Source organism: Pseudochaenichthys georgianus, chromosome 5 (assembly GCF_902827115.2).
Source record: "Pseudochaenichthys georgianus chromosome 5, fPseGeo1.2, whole genome shotgun sequence".
Classification (NCBI taxonomy): Eukaryota; Metazoa; Chordata; class Actinopteri; order Perciformes; family Channichthyidae; genus Pseudochaenichthys; species Pseudochaenichthys georgianus.
This window is the reverse complement of record NC_047507.1, coordinates 35,181,682-35,200,992: the sequence shown is the minus strand read 5'-3', so window position 1 is coordinate 35,200,992 and position 19,311 is coordinate 35,181,682. Positions and strand designations below refer to the sequence as shown.

At 40.0% G+C, this 19,311-nt stretch overlaps 1 protein-coding gene across 1 annotated transcript in view; it reads right to left on the bottom strand.

Annotated features, from left to right (window-relative positions):
• The window catches only part of slmapa (sarcolemma associated protein a), an 82,249-nt gene that overhangs the window by 33,029 nt on the left and 29,909 nt on the right, over positions 1–19,311 (bottom strand). The window contains exons 3-4 of the mRNA XM_034082885.2: positions 12,365–12,512; positions 10,819–10,891 (exon numbers count right to left, since the gene is read on the bottom strand). Coding sequence (XP_033938776.2) covers positions 10,819–10,891; positions 12,365–12,512 — 221 coding nt within the window. The remainder of the gene's footprint in view (positions 1–10,818; positions 10,892–12,364; positions 12,513–19,311) is intronic.

Below are 19,311 nucleotides of genomic sequence, written 5' to 3'. Positions count from 1 at the left end.
TGGAAAAAACCCACAGCAAAACATGACCTAAATTCACAGCTCTTTGACGAAGGCTCACAGGAACATCATGTGCCTACACACACAGGCTAAAACACACAGTGCAGCCGGTCCACAGGAGTCACTCATCCGATCAGATCTATCCGATAGAGCTGTGCGATTATGGGAAAAACCATAATCACCATTATTTCTGGTCAGTATTGAGATCACGATTATTAAATAAGATTATTCATTGACTTTGAAAACATCCATTTATTGAACTTTAAAACAAATTAAATTAATAATTTGAACAGTATGTTTTTAACAGTTGAATACCCTGAACTATAAGTATAATTCAACTGGAAAACCAATACAAAAATAAATTATACATTTATATCTACATTTAAATTACATTACATTTAGCTGACGCTTTTATCCAAAGCGAATTACAATAAGTGCGTTCGACCAACAAAATACAAACTTGAAGAAAACAGAATCATAAAGTACATCAGGTTTCATAGAGCAAAAATATTTCAAGTGCTACTCAACTGGCTTTAGGTAAGCCAGTCCTTTATTAGTATATAAGTGCTTTGTTAATAGTTCTATTGCTATTAAATAAATAATATCAATAATAAATACCAATAAAGAAGATAAACAAATATTTTGGAGCGCACTTCCACAACCTACTAAACATATATAAATATGATAACTAATGTCACTCACAACCTGTAATGTTTAATTATACTGCTACTCTTATTTTGGTAACCCCTTATCCGGAAAGCGGAAGTAGCTAAGAGGCTCCGGCTTGACGAGGTTAGTGACAGTTGACTGAACGCTAGAGACAGGAGAATAAAGACACAGCAACCAAAGCTTCCCTTGTAACGTGTTGATATGGATTTATTAAACAGACCTGCAAGTCACAACCATAGGTCACAACACAACCTGGCCGAGAGCGCTTTTAGGGAGGGGTGAAAGCGCACACGCGCACAGGATGTATATTTTTCGAATACGTTGTTTTTATAATCGTTGCTAGCCAAAATCGAGATTAAAATACGATTAATTGCACAGCCCTACTATCCGAGTGCTTTGCATGCAGTCCAGCAGAGACTGATGATGGAAAGCACTAGCAGTAGTTTTCTGTGCCCAGCTGAAATATTTCTACGACTCAAACCTGTTGTGAAGAACTTTGTGATGTGAACGCTGCCTTAAAGAACGGTGTGACCTGTCCTGTATATTTGGCATTGGCTGAAATATGTATATACAGTGTCAACAAACCGTACCAAAAGCTGACAAACGTCCTTGCACTTTTCACCCGAACAGCTTCTCAATCAATCATAAACCTTTTGAGTATTAATAACTACTTATGTGAATGCAAGAAAAGGTGCATTTTAAAATATTTACACATTAGTTTGTTCCTCTCTTGGAAGAAGTATAACTAGTGTTGATTTTCATTTAATACCCCTCCTTAAATTGACCTCATGAAATGATAACTTATGAAAAGCAACACATTTGCTTTTGGAAAGGATCCCTTTTGATTGTTTATTAAATCACATTATAATCCTGGAGGACCTCTGCACGTGTGTGTCACAAGATGTGTACACACTCTGGCCTGTTTTAAAAGCAAGAACTAGTGTACAGTATGTAACAAACAAAAGATACAAATAAAAGATGCTTCAGGCTCAGTTTAATCTCATGTTTTCCTCTGCAGTCTGCATGAATCGCAAACCCGAACACCACACAACCAACTCTGTGTTGCAAGTTTTCTAACAAATGTCAACCACTGAAGACTTCCAGCTTCATTTTCTCACAGCATGTTGATCTCTCGGTGCCAGAACACATACGAGTTAAGAGTTTAGGCACCACATATCGTCGTACACAAATCTAAAAGAAGCTTGATGAACACTACAGAGCCTGATACGGACCGTATGAGTCTGAAAGTCCTGGTTCAGATTGTGGACAACAGCAACGTTACCTGTCAGGTCTGCTTCCTGTGCGTCAGGTGATGATTTGTCACAGGACAAAGTTCACTGTTCCTCTATCTCAGCCTGACTCAGCTTGTGAGAAAATAGATTCTCCTTTCTTACTTCATTTTCTCTCTTTGTTTTAGACCGAGAATAATCCTCTCTACTTTTCCACGGCGTGATTCAAGTCATCCCATAACAAACTGTTTCTTTCTACTCTTTGCTGCTCCTCCTCTTCCTCTGAGCCAAACAGCTGATGTTCCTTCTTTAACTTGTGCAACTTATTATCGCTCCACCCCTCCTGCTACTCACTGAGGAAACAAACGCCCCTTTCTGCCATGCGATGGCTTTCTATGCTCTGTGGGAGGGTAAAGGTGCGCTGGATAACTAACCTGGCTCCGCATGAGGTGTCAGGGTTATCATTTGTATCAATTTCCAAAATAGCATTCTAAAGCTCCACAAATGTTGTGATTATGAAGCATCCTCTCCAACCACTTGACACACACTCACAAAAGGGTGTGACAGTGTGTGTGAATGTGGGTATTTTAAGGAATCTTGGCAGGTGATTACTGATAAGGGAAACAAAAGCAAGCCTCTAACACTTTTTATTGATAGTTTTACTTCTATATTTCAGTCATATTTTACCTGGTTGAACTATATTTCAGCAGATAAAAAGAAGAAATTGTGCGTTTCCTGCACAGAAACTAGAACTGTGAAACATTAAATCCAGCAGAGTTAGAGCTTTGATTTACAACATGCTCTGACTTGTGAATTAGATCTTTGAATATATATAATGTAACACACGTGACAACACACTGAATCACACGGAGGAGGAAAGCAGATTCTTGTCAAACTTCTCCGGCCACGCCCCCATTCGTGACGTCACAACAGGTGTTTGGCATTAAATGCAACACAGAATAACATGGGTTTGTTGAAAACCTATCATTTTGTTTTACATTTCCATGAGTCACTGTCTTTTCTCTGAAATATATTATTTGGAGCCTTTAATAGAGATACAGGTGAAACGGGGGAGATAGACGGGAAGACATTTCCTTACATTTTCTGCACGTTCTGGAATCGGCCGCATACTTGGCAGTGAACAGTGCATATAACACGTCAGACACTCTTTCATGAATACAGGTATAACATTCTTATGCTTTTTATTTTAACGCATAAGATAGCTCAATGGTTAGATCTGCTGGCCAGGTATTTTTTACCAAACGTGTCAGAATTTTTGAATAATATTCATAATTATTAAAGACTTTATGACTTCAAAAGTTAATTGAGTTTTTAGGTTCACACCTACAGTAATCAAAGATAACAATGAATCAGGTTCTCAAAGGCCACATATTTGATTTAATTTGTCAATACGTTGCTGGCACACAGAGGACGACTGTATGATACGGTGTTGGCCAACCTCCAGATGGCTAATGCTAACACGCGGGGAGCAGACATTCTTCAGCTAATAATAAATCCATCTGATTTGAGTCTCTCCAGCTGTGCTTCATAGAGACAGAGCTGCACAGACTATTGTGGATGTGTGATGGTGGGTGGCACCACTGATACATCAGCCTATGATGGTCTCATTTCCTCCATATTGTCTCTACAAAGGGCGTTTATAATTAAGTAGGGCTGGGAAAGTTATCGCATTAACACATTAATAATTAACAGTTATTTTATTGCGCATTAACAGTTTTTAAAAAATTATTATTATTATGAAAGTCCGTTGCTCACTGGCTCTGAATACATATACAGACTAACCATGGGTCACAGGAGGGGTGGGATGTTGATCAGTATTGCTTAGGATGGGCGTCATCGCGCGACTCAACCAATGAGAGCATTTGGGGCTGGCCTAAGACTACTGCAGCGTCACATGAGCAGAAAATAAGTTGCGGGAATTAATCATGGAGAAAGGTACCAAACTCCTACACGGACATTTTACATCTCTTCAGGCGGCGGAGCTGATAGAACCAAAGTTGGATTTTCTTCTCTCTGGACTCGGAGCGGAACTTGTTCTTCTATAACAAACTAGATAAAACGTTAATACCCTGGTAGTGGCAAATACCTTTGGTTTTATATTTGATTTAATTAATTAATGTTGAAGTTGAGATTTACAAGAAATATTTTAACCGCTACTGTTAGCAGTTAAAATAATTAACTGAAACTGATAAAAAAAAAGGACCTTGTTTGTTTAAACTGTTTGCAAACCAAATGTTATTGCCCTTTTGTTCATATAGCAGTATTTTTTGAATAAAATAGAACAATATACTACTTTTTTATTTATTATTGAATTTTGCGCATAACAAGGCGATTAATCGCAATTAATTGCAGAAAATCATGTGATTATAATTAAGTTAAACCTAATTCCAAAAATAATTTGATTCTGTGAAGAGTATATTTACTTTAATTCAGCCCAGTTACATCAGTTTTATCTGTGTAGGTATTTTCAGCAGCTAAATTGTTCTCATTTGGGAACTGTGATGCCTCAGTAAGTGGAGCCCAAACGATAATGGATTTGTCTTGCTGATGGTGATACGGCGCGTTCACACCGCAGTACTGTTCCCACTTTAGTTCCGATATAGTTCCGAAATGTTGCGTTCACACCAAAAAAAAATCCGGAACAAAAATTAGTTCATGAGAACCTTTTTACCCCCTTTTCCGTCCCTGCTAGAGAGCAGGGACTTTCGTGGGAGAAAAAGGTTCCTATGTCTGCATTACAGCCTTGTCATTTTTATTAGCCTTAACATGAAGTAACATTAATGGCGCGTTTCCACTGCAGGCCTCGCTCGGTTTGGTTAGGCCTTATTAGGCCCGGCTCACTTTAATGCTGCGCTTCCATTACAGTTTAGGAACTGGGGTAGTTACTATAGTAACGCAGTGTAGGCGGAGCCGTGACGTCATCTTCAATGAGAGCCCCAGAAAAACAACACAGCCGTTAGCTCTTAGCACTCAGAGCTCACAGCTCTTCATATCTGTTCAGAAACTAGACAAAAGTTAAGTACAAACCACAGACTGTGTGTCATGGCGAATACAGTCGCTGGTTTATTTATGTCTGTATAGGCCGTTGTTGTGAGTGTGGACGGTCGGAGCATAACGTTAGCTTAGCCAAGCTCCATTTAGAAAACACGCATTTTAAAAAGGGTGTTTTGCCTGCCGTCTGTCTGCAGACTAGTCGAAGCATTAATTCATGGTTTTTACTAAGCGGTATCAGTATGTTGTTACTTCGGCATCATTTTGAAACGTGTATTACAATTAAATCACGGTCAAATATGTTCATCTTGTTGTAGTTGTAGCCCCCTTGCCAGCGATTCTCTCTCTAGTTTAGCATACTCAGCCCGACTCAGCCTGGTTGTTCCTGGCCCTAGAACCACGATTTTATGGGGCCAGAAAAACTGTGAATTAGGACCCGCTAGCCGGTACTAGGCCAAGTGGAAACGCAACCAAAAACGGGCCCCGCACGGCTCGGCGCGCTTAAAGGGAGCTACCCGCTGCAGTGGAAACGCGCCATTAGTAACCCAAAATGTTAAACAGTAAGAGTAGTAGTCATATTTCGTGAATCCTTTGAAGAGTAATGTCACACCAGTGTGATCATTCTATAATACACCATTTAAGCCCGGGGGAGAAATGCTAATGCCACATTAGCATCAGCGATCTGGTCTACTTCACGCTATCTGCACAAATGGTTGACATTAAACATTAAAAGATCAGGCAGTTCAGAGAGAATCAAAGGAAGGCAGGCAGGCAGGCAGCTTTGCATGACATTCTTCTGGACGTGTTGATAGTAAGGGTAGTCAATCCCTTTAAGACAGTAGTGACGGCCATCTTGGTGACGTGTGTTGTTGTGCGAGACCAGAGATGTAGTTCATTGAGTGTTTCACACACAAAAATGTGTTACTTCACAGTTTTACGACACATCTTTATTTTTTTGACTTGCAAAATTATCTTTTAAATTGACAATCACATCATATGTGTAATTCGTGGCACAATTCAAACGGGATCGAAAGATAATCTTTCTCTCTCCATTGACTTCAATACATAATTTTTTCGAAATAAGGTCCCATGGAGCTCCCCCGGAAGGGAGGGAGGAGGGAGCGCAAACGAGAGAGCTGCAGCGAGAGCAAAAGTCTGATCATTGAGAAAGAAGAAACAAGAACTGCAAACAAAAACCTATGTTAAAACAAAGAACAAATACTTATAGTTTACATGATTACACAAATGATTTGTTAGCAACTTATAGTTTTATTTTTGAAATTTATTTTCTTTTGTTTTGTTTTTTTTCTTTTAAAGGAATGGTCCACTCATTAGATAATTAATCAAAACTTCAGTATTTAGTGAAACGTTATGTTTAAACCATACCCTGAAGAAATCAGCGATATTCCCCGGTAAATAATGATTTTATAGCTCTTTTTTATCAAGACCTGTATATTCCGTCTGGCCGCCGCCATGTTTGTCATTTTCAGTAGTCCATGCGTTCACTTTGTCAACACACGGAAACATGGTGGAGTATTTCAGTTCGGACTCGTCAGCAGAGGAACAAGTTTTGACCAATGTGAAGAGATTGGATGGGGGAATTCAGCCATACATATCAGTATGACAATACGACACCCTCTGTCCTAAGACCCTCACATCGTACAAGGAAAAACTTCCGAAGAAAACCCACAGTTTAAAGGGAACATGGGAGAAACCTCAGGGAGAGCAACAGAGGAGGGATCCCTCTCCCAGGACGGACAGACGTGCAATAGATGCCGTGTGTAAATTGAAGAGATAATACATTTGCAACATAGGTAGTCCAAATGTTTGGAAATGCATGTGTGTATAATGGGAAGATGATATAAGATACTATATGTATGCATGTAGTACCACCCTTGCTAGCGATTCCCTCTCTAGTTTAGCATACTCAGCTTCGTTGTCCCTGGCCATAGAATCACGATTTTATGGGGCTGGAAAAACTGGGGGGAAATACACACTAGCCGGTACTACGCTATATGGAAAGGCCACCAAAAACTGTCCTGGCCTGGACGTTAAAACGGGGCTAGCCGCTGCAATGGAAATGCGCTATAACATACCTTATTCTTACTCCGAGCACTACTTCTGCTCCTCCGTCGCTTCACACTTGCAGAGGGCGATTTCTCTACTGGCCGAACTGGTGTCCTGGTCGGTGATGACACCAGAAAGACCGATGGTACTGCATCTCCATTGAGTAATGGTTGTTCCATAAATCCCATGTTATGTTTTATCATACTCTCAGAGTAGTCGTCCGGAAATGTGAAATGTTCGCTGCATACATGAGCCTGTAAATCTCTCGGTTCGGGCCGGCCACATTTCGCTAGCCACTGCCTCCGAATGTACTTCTTATGCTTACCTTTTGGCAACAGATGGAACCGAGCATTCCGTGGATTGTTCCTATCCGAATTATGGCAATATTTCGCGATACAGTGAGGCATATTTGAATAGAGAAACTACAGTAAATAACATGGAGATCAACGTGTCTTCGAAAACCAAACGCATGGATTACGTCACGTCCGGGAAATGGCGGCGCCCACAGTGTTGATGTTATTTCGGTATATAATCAGTTTAAAATCACTGATAATGTCATCGGATTAAAAAAAAAAAAAGAGAGACTGGCAGAGACTGGTCTGTTTTATCGGATGATAATTTTTAAAAAATGAGTGTCATGAGCATACCATTCCTTTAAACTCATAGTTTTGCTTTATTCTGAGAAAGTGTTGCTTTATCTTTATGATACAAAACTAATCCCATATTTGCGGCCTGCCAGTAAACCCAAAGCAGAAGAAGAAGAAGTGACGTCAGCGGCTTCATTTGCCTAATCCTCCCTCAGGGACTTATTCCGGTGTGAACGCGATCTGTACTTAGTTCATGAGAACTAAAGAGTTCTCATGAACTAAGTTCTCATGAACCTTTGTGGGAAAAGTACTGCGGTGTGAACACGCCTAATATGAAGGGGTTAAATACATCTGGCTTTAAAAGCAGGCTAATGAGTATTGAAACCGTTTCAGTTGGGATCGGTGCTTCATGTGATTGGCTTTTTTGGATGAGGTTCATAGGGAGCTCCGATCAAAGTATTAAGAACAAATGTAAACCAATAATCTCCAGTGGCTGATCAACCAAACCCTGGCCGATGACCTGATCAAAATGCAGCCAATAAAAAAACTTCAACAAAGCCAGAAATAAAAAGGAAACAAATGTACAACACAAACAGTTTCACCGTCTCTAAATAACTTTAGTGCTCTGAAATGCAGCGCCAAAGTGTATCGAGTCAATAGAGCACAAGACTTAAAGGGAAACGCTTCTAGTATTTCATGGGATTTTACATTTTTCCTGAAACCAGGTTTTGTCATTGGGCTAACTTGGCAATATTAACATTAACTGTGCTAGTGTGAGGCTTGAGTTAATCCATGTTTTCAAGCTTTACATACATTTTTGGGTCATTATTTCTGCTGCCCGCCCCACAACTATGCTTCACTCTCACTGCTGTTGTAGCGCCAATTTCAACAAAAAAAGCGTTAAAGACCCACTGTTCACGATGTACTCTGCAGTAAACTGACAGTTATAGACCAGCTGGTGAAGCATTTGGCTTATATCTCTGTTACTGCTCCTAATACTAGGATGGTTTAAATGCAGACTACAATCCACTGTGTGGTCCATAAGAGACCAAAATCAGAGCTCAAATCAAAGTAGTCATAGATTTTCGGATACCAACTCTAGATTTGCCAAGATTTGTTTTTGTCTGTGTTCATGCAGGTCAGGATGCTCGTCTGTGTTTTCCAGACTGAAAGCCGGCGTGGGCAGATGGCGCTGCCCACCATGCCCCCGTGTCTCCACACACAAACACACGGGACTCCCAGTACAGTAGGAAGCTCATGCTGGGTCAGCTGATGGTCTGCTACAGCGCATTTAACACACTATAATTGTGAGACTGTTATTTGTAACCACAATATCCTTCATTCCCCAACACTCAGCATGAATATATGTGAACATCAAACGAACACCATTAGAATTTAAATGGTTATCGCAAGTTCAACAATGAACACACTCCATTTCCCCCACAGCTTGTTGACTAATGTCCTCGTCAACAACTAGACTGAAACTAATCACATCACTATGCAAGCAGAAATTTGGTGTGTGTGTTTGTGAAAGCAGCCAGACAGCAATAACAGCATAATTTGCAAAAAGCAGACATATATTACAACTATTAGTAGCTGGTTAATCATTTCCAACAATAATTTTCGATAAATGACCAGAAACTTTAACGTTTTGTTACAATGTATAAGTGATCAATGTGATAGCTTCATAGGTGAGTCTCAGTGTTAATTTCGTCAATGAAAACTACGACGAAAATTTTTCATCAACAACCTTTTTTACATGACTAAGACGAGGCGATGACGAGCTAAAAATAGATTCTTGATAACGAAAACTTTGACGAAATGTATATTTAGTTTTCGTTGACGAGACGGGACTAAGGTGTTAATGGTGGACTATCGGACATTCAAAATACAGGGTATTTCCCCCCCAAGTGTCCATCTTGTCTGTCAAAATGCATCTTACGTTTCTAACTTGCAATATCATTATTTCCGCTCTCTTCACTCCAGAAGAGCGATCCCCCTGTGTCTCTCTGTGTGCGGGGGGCGGGGCCTAACAGACACGCTGCAGCGGCACAGAGAGATCTGCCGGGGACGGAGCGTTCAGAAGTATAGAGGCACTCTACAAAGCTCGTTTGTCATTAGTGTTTTCGCGTTAGCACGTTGACACGAGTAGAGTAGTCTGTCCAAACAGCCGGCCAAAAGGCGTCATATTCAGTCGGAGAAATGCACAATTTTCGACTTCCTTAACTCGTAGCTCTGTTGACCCAATTACGAGTAACGTTATCACATCAGGTGTGCTGAGGTGGGAGAATTACTCAGATCTTGTAGTTAAGTAAAAAAATACCATAGTGTAGGAAGAGTTCCTCAAGTAAAAGTATGATCATCAAAATATAGTTAAAGTAGCGACAGTAAACGTAGTCATTATGCAGATTGGTCCATTTCAGAATAATATATATGATATGTTTTATAATGATTGATCATGAAAGTGTTCTCAAAGCTGGTGAAGGTGCAGCTAGTCTGAAGTACTTTGTAGACTGCAGGGTAGCTTGTGGATTTACTCCAGGTGGAACTAAAGTCTGATTTAACACTTGGTTATATTTCACATCATTCTTCCACATCTGTGAAGTAACTAAAGGTATTAAATACATGTAGTGGAGTAGAAGTACACCATTTACCTATGAACTGTAGTGGAGAAGTACACAGTAGCAACACGTTTAAATACTCCAGTAAAGTACAAGTACCTCAACATTTTACTCAAGTACAGTACAATATTTTAACATAATTATATATATTTCATTTATTTCACATTTAAATAAAGCAATTAATTCGGTTAACAATTTGTTAGTTTTTCCCTTTAAAAAATAACAAAAAGTAAATACAAGAATACCGTTAAAGTACCGGATCGATAAGCAGTATCCATAAGACTAGTAGTACCGTAGAAAACCTTAACGATACCCATCCCTGGATATTACACAAGTAAAGTGTTAAGAGAGTGAAATGTTGCTTTACGAATTTCAACACTTGATGCTGTCACCTTGATTCCAATGTCAGAAACCTGTATTTGCCTAACTTAATTGGTTTAAAGAGAGAAAACATTTTGACTAAAAGTTGACTAAAATGTAATTTTTCATCGACTAAAACTAGACTAAAACTATGAAGGATAGAAATGACTAAAATGTGACTAAAACTAATAACCATTTTCGTCTAAAGACTAAGACTAAATCAAAAACAGCTGCCAAAATTAACACTGGTGAGTCTAAACCAATAAGAATGCTTACTCGCTTCGTCGCCGTGCCTCCATCCCATCAGGTAGGAAGAGTTTGAGTGTTGACACGATACAGCCATGGGTGACTGGAAACACAAACAGACAACCATCATGTTAACGCCCAACACGTCAGAACCGATTCATTAACATCACATCAGGATACATTGGAAGTGTCCGTCATCACTGAATCAATCTATCAACGCAGTTTATTTTTAAAATGTGGAAAAAACAAGTAGAATCCTAAAATAGAATCGAGACATTTGAAATGGGAAAACCTGGTAAGCTATCTGAAGCTTAAGAATATAAAAGTGGCCCAAACAGTAAGCAGATAGTATTACAAATATATGTTTAGTAACACGTCCAGAATCGGAAAGAGTTTAGTATTCCGTAACATGGAGACTGTGGAGAACACTTCAGCTGCCGTATAAAAGTTTGTTGGCTTCCATTACTCCCTTTGTTCGTACTTTTACTACTTTCATAATATCAGGATTGCTATTATTTTAACGCTATAAGCCATGTTTTACTCTCATTTGGAAGATACCTTTGTTCTGAGAGAAAGTTTCCCCCTTAATATACCCTGGTTCAGAGACTTACCATAACTGCGACCGTCTGCATGATGGGTGTGTGCTTTATGCTGGGTTATGATCGATCAGTCATATACCCCAAATGTGTTTGTAGAGCACAACATTATCTATTTTCTTAGCTAAAAGTGCACCAGATCGGTTCATTCACCTTAAAAATGCAAAATGCATGTATGTTTTTGCAATTATGTCTGTGATTTTTCATATTGCAATACAACAGAAAAACTACGATTGCAATGTTTTTCTTTAAAATGGTGCAGCCCCCTACTTATGAAAGCAACCGTTTATTTAACTGTGAATGAGCAAGACAAATATTGTGTTACTTACAACAATAAATGACACAAATAAACATTGTACAGGGTAATCGATTAAGAAAGTACACAAGTAGTTGCTCTTCACTTTTCTGTGGCTAGATTGCAAGAAAATGGAAAATTCTTGAAAAATGTGGGATATTTAAAAGCCGTTTATAATTTATTTCCATATAGGTAGAAGGAAATTAATTTCATTTTATTGTAACTATTATTCTAAATACTACATTTCATAAATGTTGATATTCAATACAGATACACAGGGGTGCTGTGAGCATCATGATTAGCCATGCCTTAATATAAAGGGGGATTTCCTATGAAGGCAGGTTGGATGTGCATTCGGTCTCCAGAATGAAAGAGGTATAAGTGGAGCTGAAAATCTGACCTCAATATCTGCTCTGCACTTTGTATGCCAACAGTATGGAGTCCATGACCTTTACAAAATGAGCCTTAAGGTACTATTAAGGGGTAGTCAAGTGTAATTATTTCAGGGTTGTATGTGTGCATTTAAAGGCTGGTAGAGTAGGGACAAAAATAGTTCCGTTGTATCTCACTGTAACCAAATTCATTTAGTCTTTACAATCCTCATCTCTCTTAGCATGTCTTCATTTTTAAACCCGGGTACTACCATTCCTAGAATTGTATGTTTGTAAATATATTTCAAATGTACCTTTTCGTGTGTTCTCAGTGACGTCGACGCCGAACTGGATGATGTCTCCTGAGAGAACCTCGCAGGGCAGACTCTCCTCCGAGCCGCGACTCAACCTCTGGCTGTTGATGAATGTCCCGTTGCTGCTTTTAGTGTCCTGCAGGAAGAACTGACACAAACACAGCAGGTGAGAACCATGGGAAGAGTTAATGATGTCACACAATCATCATACATTGATAGACTGTAATAATCGTTCAAGTGAAGTGTCAAGTGGAAATTAGGGCTCTGCAATATGGAGCTATTTCTGATGAATAAATCAATATTGATATTCCGAACATATTGGAGGGTTGTTTGGTGCTTTCACAAAATATTTAAACATTTACATTTTTGATGAATAATACTTCTAGTGCAGTCCTTATATGGTGTGCGCAGCACAGAAATAGAAATCAGCAGCATTCAAAATAGAATCTATATTATTATTATAGATAATATTGCAAAACTTGTTTTTCTGTCACTAAATTGCAATTTTTTTTGTTACATTATTTAGTACACACTACACGGTCTAGACCAAAAATGGTGCACAGACCAACATTACTGCCCTGGGAGACACAATACTGACGTAGTTATTAAGCAGATTCACATTTTGAAAATATATCAATGTTCCTGAAGTCTGACCAAAAGTTACTTTTTCACCCATCATGCGAAAATATCTACTTCCTGGTTTGCCATCTTAATGTGACACACATTAAGTCATAATCAATGTGTCTATCCCTGAACCCTGTTCCAAAACTTGACTTGCTTTGCTACGCTTTAGATTATTGAAATATGAATTGTTATGCTAATAGGAGGAGTAACAATTGAACCGTGTGTCAAAAGTGAACACATCTCTTATATTTTCAGTCTAAGGAAATGCTTTCTGGTCTGCATGAGCTATTTTGTTGCACTCTTGATTCACAGTGAACTTATCAGTACACTTCTCTTGTCAGTAGTGCTGTGTGACTAGCTGATCATATTCTAATCCTGAGGCTATACTGTAGGTCCACAGCATGGCAAAATATAAATCATACTGACAACAGTTAATGTACTAAGACTAGGGCTGCATACAATACCAAAAAAGACAACAGTCTGCAAAGGCTAAAATCCCAAAGTTCCCTCATGAGGGAGTTTCTCTCCCACACACTCCCCCCTCCCGCCTGAAACACCTCCATTGGACTCCTTTTGTTTACTCCCATGACATAGTGACATCACTATTTATATACATGTATTTATTAGGATAAACCCCTTAAGATGTACCATCTCGTTCTCAAGGGGATCCAGAATATGTAACTATCTCGCTTCTCTTGACTAGCATGTGATAGGCTGAGGGGCGGGACATCTCAAAGCGGTTGACCAATCACAACAGAGCCAGCCAGCTAACCAATCAGAGCAGACTGGGCTCTGGTTTCAGACAGAGGGTGAAAAGAGGTGCTGCAGCACAGGCAGGATGAGAAAAATAAGAGCTTTTTGAACATTAAAGCAAGGAGACGTGTCACAGTAAAGGTACTAAATACAAATATGAAACCTGAACATTAGCGTGATATTTCTTCTTTAAGACGTTGAACGCATATTTGAGAACAACAACAATCCCAACAGTTAAACAGGAAGAGACAGCAGGATCCTTCACACATCATTCAGAAAAGAACATATACTGAAATCAACAGTCACAGATATAGAAATGAGATAACACACATATATATGCACAAACGGCAACATAAATGCACATTTACAGATAAACACATTAAAATATAACACAAGCATAAAGCTAAAGCAAGAAGACACACAGATACAGTACACACACACTTTCAGCGATCTGATCTGTCTGTCGTTCCAGGAGTTTCATTCATCAGCTTTCAGCTTTCCGTCATGACTGAAAACACTGTCGATTGACCAGAGAGAGAGACGGAGGGAGAGGAAGAGAAGGAGAGAGGAAGAGGTGCCGACTGTTTGACTTCGCCATTCATCTGACTGCAGTCTGCTAAAAGACTATCAATTCATAGATCATGATAGCTATATATATATATATAGCTATCATGATCTATGAATTGATAGTCTTTTAGCATGTGTATGTATATGTATATATATACACACACACTTACACACAGACCAGTACCTCCTGTCCCCATGGTAACCTGGAGATAGGGAGGGACCTAACTATAGAGCTTTTCGCCCAGCAACAACACACACACACAGTATGCGTCACATACCTCACATCTCTCGCACACTTATATCTAGTATTTCTCACACACACACAGAAAGTATGACGTCATCTACCTGTGTGCTGCAGACTCAGTGAAAGTCTCCTGGTCATTCGCCTTGACACATCCTATTTAATAAAGTGTTTGACATTTACTAATGTCACAGGAATATCAGCAACATGTCACTCAAGCAATAAGTAATGATAATAGTGACGACCGCAATGAAATGTCAAGATAAACAACACTAAAGCTTTCTGCAGCGCCTTTAGTCCTTTGGATGGGAACTAGGGCTGCAACAAACGACTCATTTGATAATCGATTAATCTATCGATTAATGAAACGATTAGTCGACTATTCGGACTATTATGCCTTGCACAATTTCTCAAACGCTCTTATTTAGCCATCAACTTTTAGATTTAGCTTGAGGTTGTTTTAGGGATGTGGAAACTAACAATGAAGACGATAAAGATTAATACTGGATTCAAAAATACATACAGTTGCAAGAAAAAGTATGTGAACCCTTCTCCACACATAGCGTTGTGTGTTCTTTCCAAACAACTCAACTTTGGTTTCATCTGTCCACAGAATATTTTGCCAGAAGTGCTGTGGAACATCCAGGTGCTCTTTTGCAAACTTCAAACGTGCAGCAATGTTTTTTTTGGACAGCAGTGGCTTCCTCCGTGGTGTCCTCCCATGAACTCCATTCTTGTTCAGTGTTTTACGTATCGTAGATTCGTCAACAGAGATGTTAGCATGTGTCAGAGATTTCTTTAAGTCACTAGCTGACACTCTAGGATTCTTCTTCACCTCATTGAGCATTCTGCGCTGTGCTCTTGCAGTCGTCTTTACAGGACGGCCACTCCTAGGGAGAGTAGCAACAGTGCTGAACTTTCTCCATGTATAGACACTTTGTCTTACCGTGGACTGATGAACATCAAGGCTTTGAGAGATACTTTTGGAACCCTTTCCAGCTTTATGCAAGTCAACACTTCTTAGGTCTTCTGAGAGCTCTTTTGTGCGAGGCATGGCTCACATCTGGCAATGCTTCTTAAGAAAAGCAAATTCAAAACTGGTGTGTATTTTTTATAGGGCAGGGCAGCTTTAACCAACACCTCCAATCTCGTCTCATTGATTGGACTCCAGGTTGGCTGACTCCTGACTCCAATTAGCTCTTGAAGAAGTCTTTAGCCGAGGGGTTCACATACTTTCTCCACCCTGCACTGTGAATGTTTACATGGTGTGTTCAATAAAAACATGAAAACATATCATTGTTTGTGTCGTATTAGTTTAAGCAGACTGTGTTTGTCTGTTGTTGTGACTTAGACGAAGATCAGAACACATTTTATGACCAACTTTTGGAGAAATCCAGGTAATTCCAAAGGGTTCACATACTTTTTCTTGCAACTGTATATTATTAATCGAGACGGGTAACATTTAATCACACTTTGGAGTGCTTCTCTCCGCCATCTCCGCCGTGTGTTCATGTAGCGGCCGCGTGTGTGTAAACTGCCCCGCCCCCTCGCACACAGACGGGAGAGAGAGATCTCGTCTGGATTGGAAAGGTCGAAAATACACCATAGATGATTTTTTTTGTCTTTTTGCATGTTAGAAACGAGTTGGCGACACTAAGACTGCGATATAATGTTTATGTAGCAATAATACACATGACATATGACATAGGCTACCGATAAAAAGACCGATAACGTTGGAGCTTAACGGCCCGTAAAACACACGTGATGACGGCACCAACGAATCGACGACTGAATTAGTTGGCAACTAATTTGGTCATCGATTTTAATCGATTAAGTCGATTAGTTGTTGCACCCCTAGTGGGAACCACTATATGAGCACAGCATGTGTCTTAATGCTGATGAAAAAAGTGTTGCTGCATTGCAAGGTCATCTAAAAAAAATGTACATAGAAAAATGTAGAATCAAAATGAAGCAATAAAAACAACAATTGATAAATAGAAAAAAAGCTGGTAAATTCTAGCATGTACTATGCGATACGACCCGTTGCTAAAAGTTTTCTAATCTTCTTATCAGCGACAACTCACCATTTCCACCCGTTACACCATTGCTCCATTTCACACGGTTAAAAAGCTTAAGGAGCTCCCGATATCTTTCTGTCAGTTCCAGGTTGTTGTCTGTAATCTGCCTGCGTAAGATCTCCTAAAACTCATTTGAAACACCTACACTTAACCTAATAGTTCATACAGGAAGTCTCTTTCATTTCCCTAAAACAAGATGTGGTGAATGAGGAAATAAAGCAACCGTGACTCAGCATAAACAAAGAGAAAGAGAGCTGGCTAAATGTGAGTTTAGAGATGACATTCTCCATCAACAACAACATCAACAAGTCAATGTGTCATTCTGCAGCTGTGGGGCACAACACCAATTATGTTCTTTTTAACACATAACACTCTCCAAAGTGACTGCTAGATGACTCAATATAATGTGTGAATGAATAATAGATTAACTGATTGACAGGTTACCAAGGTGATTTGCTTCTGAGCTTGGATACCAGTTTCTTTAAAGCTGATTGCAGGTGTTTGTCTGCAGTTTATCTGATCTCCCCCGTCTGAAATGTAGACACAACAAAGCAGATCACAGACTGCCTCACTGAATGGTCGATTCACACACTAAGCATGGATACTGGCAGAGATTCCTGTGTGTGTGTGTGTGTGTGTGTGTGTGTGTGTGTGTGTGTGTGTGTGTGTGTGTGTGTGTGTGTGTGTGTGTGTGTGTGTGTGTGTGTGTGTGTGTGTGTGTGTGTGTGTGTGTGTGTGTGTGTGTGAGAGAAATTCTTTCCCTGTTCAGTCAGCTGGTAAACTTGACTGCTAACATCACAGATCTAGCTACAAGAGAGGATTGTAGAGGAAGAGACAAAGAACAATTCTGGTATATAACAACTCTTCATTACATCTTCATTTTTAGTGCACAAGAACCCTGTGTACACCAGAGGTTGTGCTAGACTTTTTCGCTGCCCGTCATTTTGACGGACAGGATCGTAAAACTTCCGTCAAAATCCAGAATTACCCGTTGGCCTTTACACAACTCTGACGAGGGGGGGGGGGAGCATGCTCGTGAACTGTCAACGCGGGGGGGGGGCGACAGTTCACATGCGCCGTGTTATGCATGGCTGCTGCACCTCGCGGGAGCGTGCACAGCGTAAAGCCAAAACTCACAGACATTTCAATGATCTGTACGGCACAGTTAGGTTTGGAAACGGTATAATTTCCTTTTTGGAGGGCATGCATAACACGGCATAACACCGGAGCCTCGCTGCGGGGAAACTTTGGCGCTGTTCCGAGTTTGTTCTAATCTGTCAAAATGACGGACTGCTTTCAGATTTGTCCGTCATTGTTAAAAAAAATCCGTCATAGACGGAAAATATTCGGTTAACGCGAGCTCTGGTGTACACACAACTTCAGTAAGTACAAAGGGTCGAAGTTGAGGCAGGAAATGGTTCTGCAAAACTGTGATGGATGATGACAGACAGTTTTGGGTCATCATTTTTCTCTTATTCTGCGCTTTGTTTTTAAATAAATACCTATAAATTACCTGCAAGTGTCTTGAACAGTCTCACTTTCTGTTTGTAGACTTCAGACATCATATAAGTATAAAAAGTATAACAATCTATTACAATTATTTCATTTTTAACTTTTGGCGAGGGACATCTTTCGATGCAGCTTGAATAAATACTTCATCACTGCACCACTCCAATAATGAAATGTATTCTGTACTTTATAATCATGGTGGTTCTGTGAAAGTAGGCCAAATATGACATTAATACATCCACCTATGGCGCGTTTCCACTGCAGCGGGTAGCTCGCTTTAAGCGTGCCGAGCCATGCGGGGCCCGTTTTTGGTTGCGTTTCCACTTGGCCTAGTACCGGCTCCTAATTCACAGTTTTTATGGCCCCATAAAATCGTGGTTCTAGGGCCAGGAACAACCAGGCTGAGTCGGGCTGAGTATGCTAAACTAGAGAGAGAATCGCTGGCAAGGGGGCTACAACTACAACAAGATGAACATATTTGACCGTGATTTAATTGTAATACACGTTTCAAAATGATGCCGAAGTAACAACATACTGATACCGGTTAGTAAAAACCATGAATTAATGCTTTGACAAGTCTGCAGACAGACGGCAGGCGAAAACCCTTTTAAAATGCGTGTTTTCTGAATGGAGCTTGGCTAAGCTAACGTTATGCTCCGACCGTCCACACTCACAACAACGGCCTATACAGACATAAATAAACCAGCGACTGTATTCGCCATGACACAGGCAGTCTGTGGTTTGTACTTAACTTTTGCCTAGTTTCTGAACAGATATGAAGAGCTCCGAGTGCTAAGAGCTAACGGCTGTGTTGTTTTTCTGGGGCTCTCATTGAAGATGACGTCACGGCTCCGCCTACACTGCGTTACTATAGTAACTACCCCAGTTCCTAAACTGTAATGGAAGCGCAGCATTAAAGTGAGCTGGGCCTAATAAGGCCTAACCAAACCGAGCGAGGCCATAAGTGTATTTAACCGATGTTTTTGACCGTGATAGAAGCCAGATTTGGGTTGGTTTTTTCATTCGTTTGTCAACCAGTCTGTATTAAACTGTTTTTTGAGTGTGAAGTAGGGGTGTAACGGTATCCATATTCGTACCGTCACGGTTCGGACGTCACGGTTCGGCACATGCAGTCACACGGCGAATACGCCTTTTTTTTACGAGTGGCAAAAAAA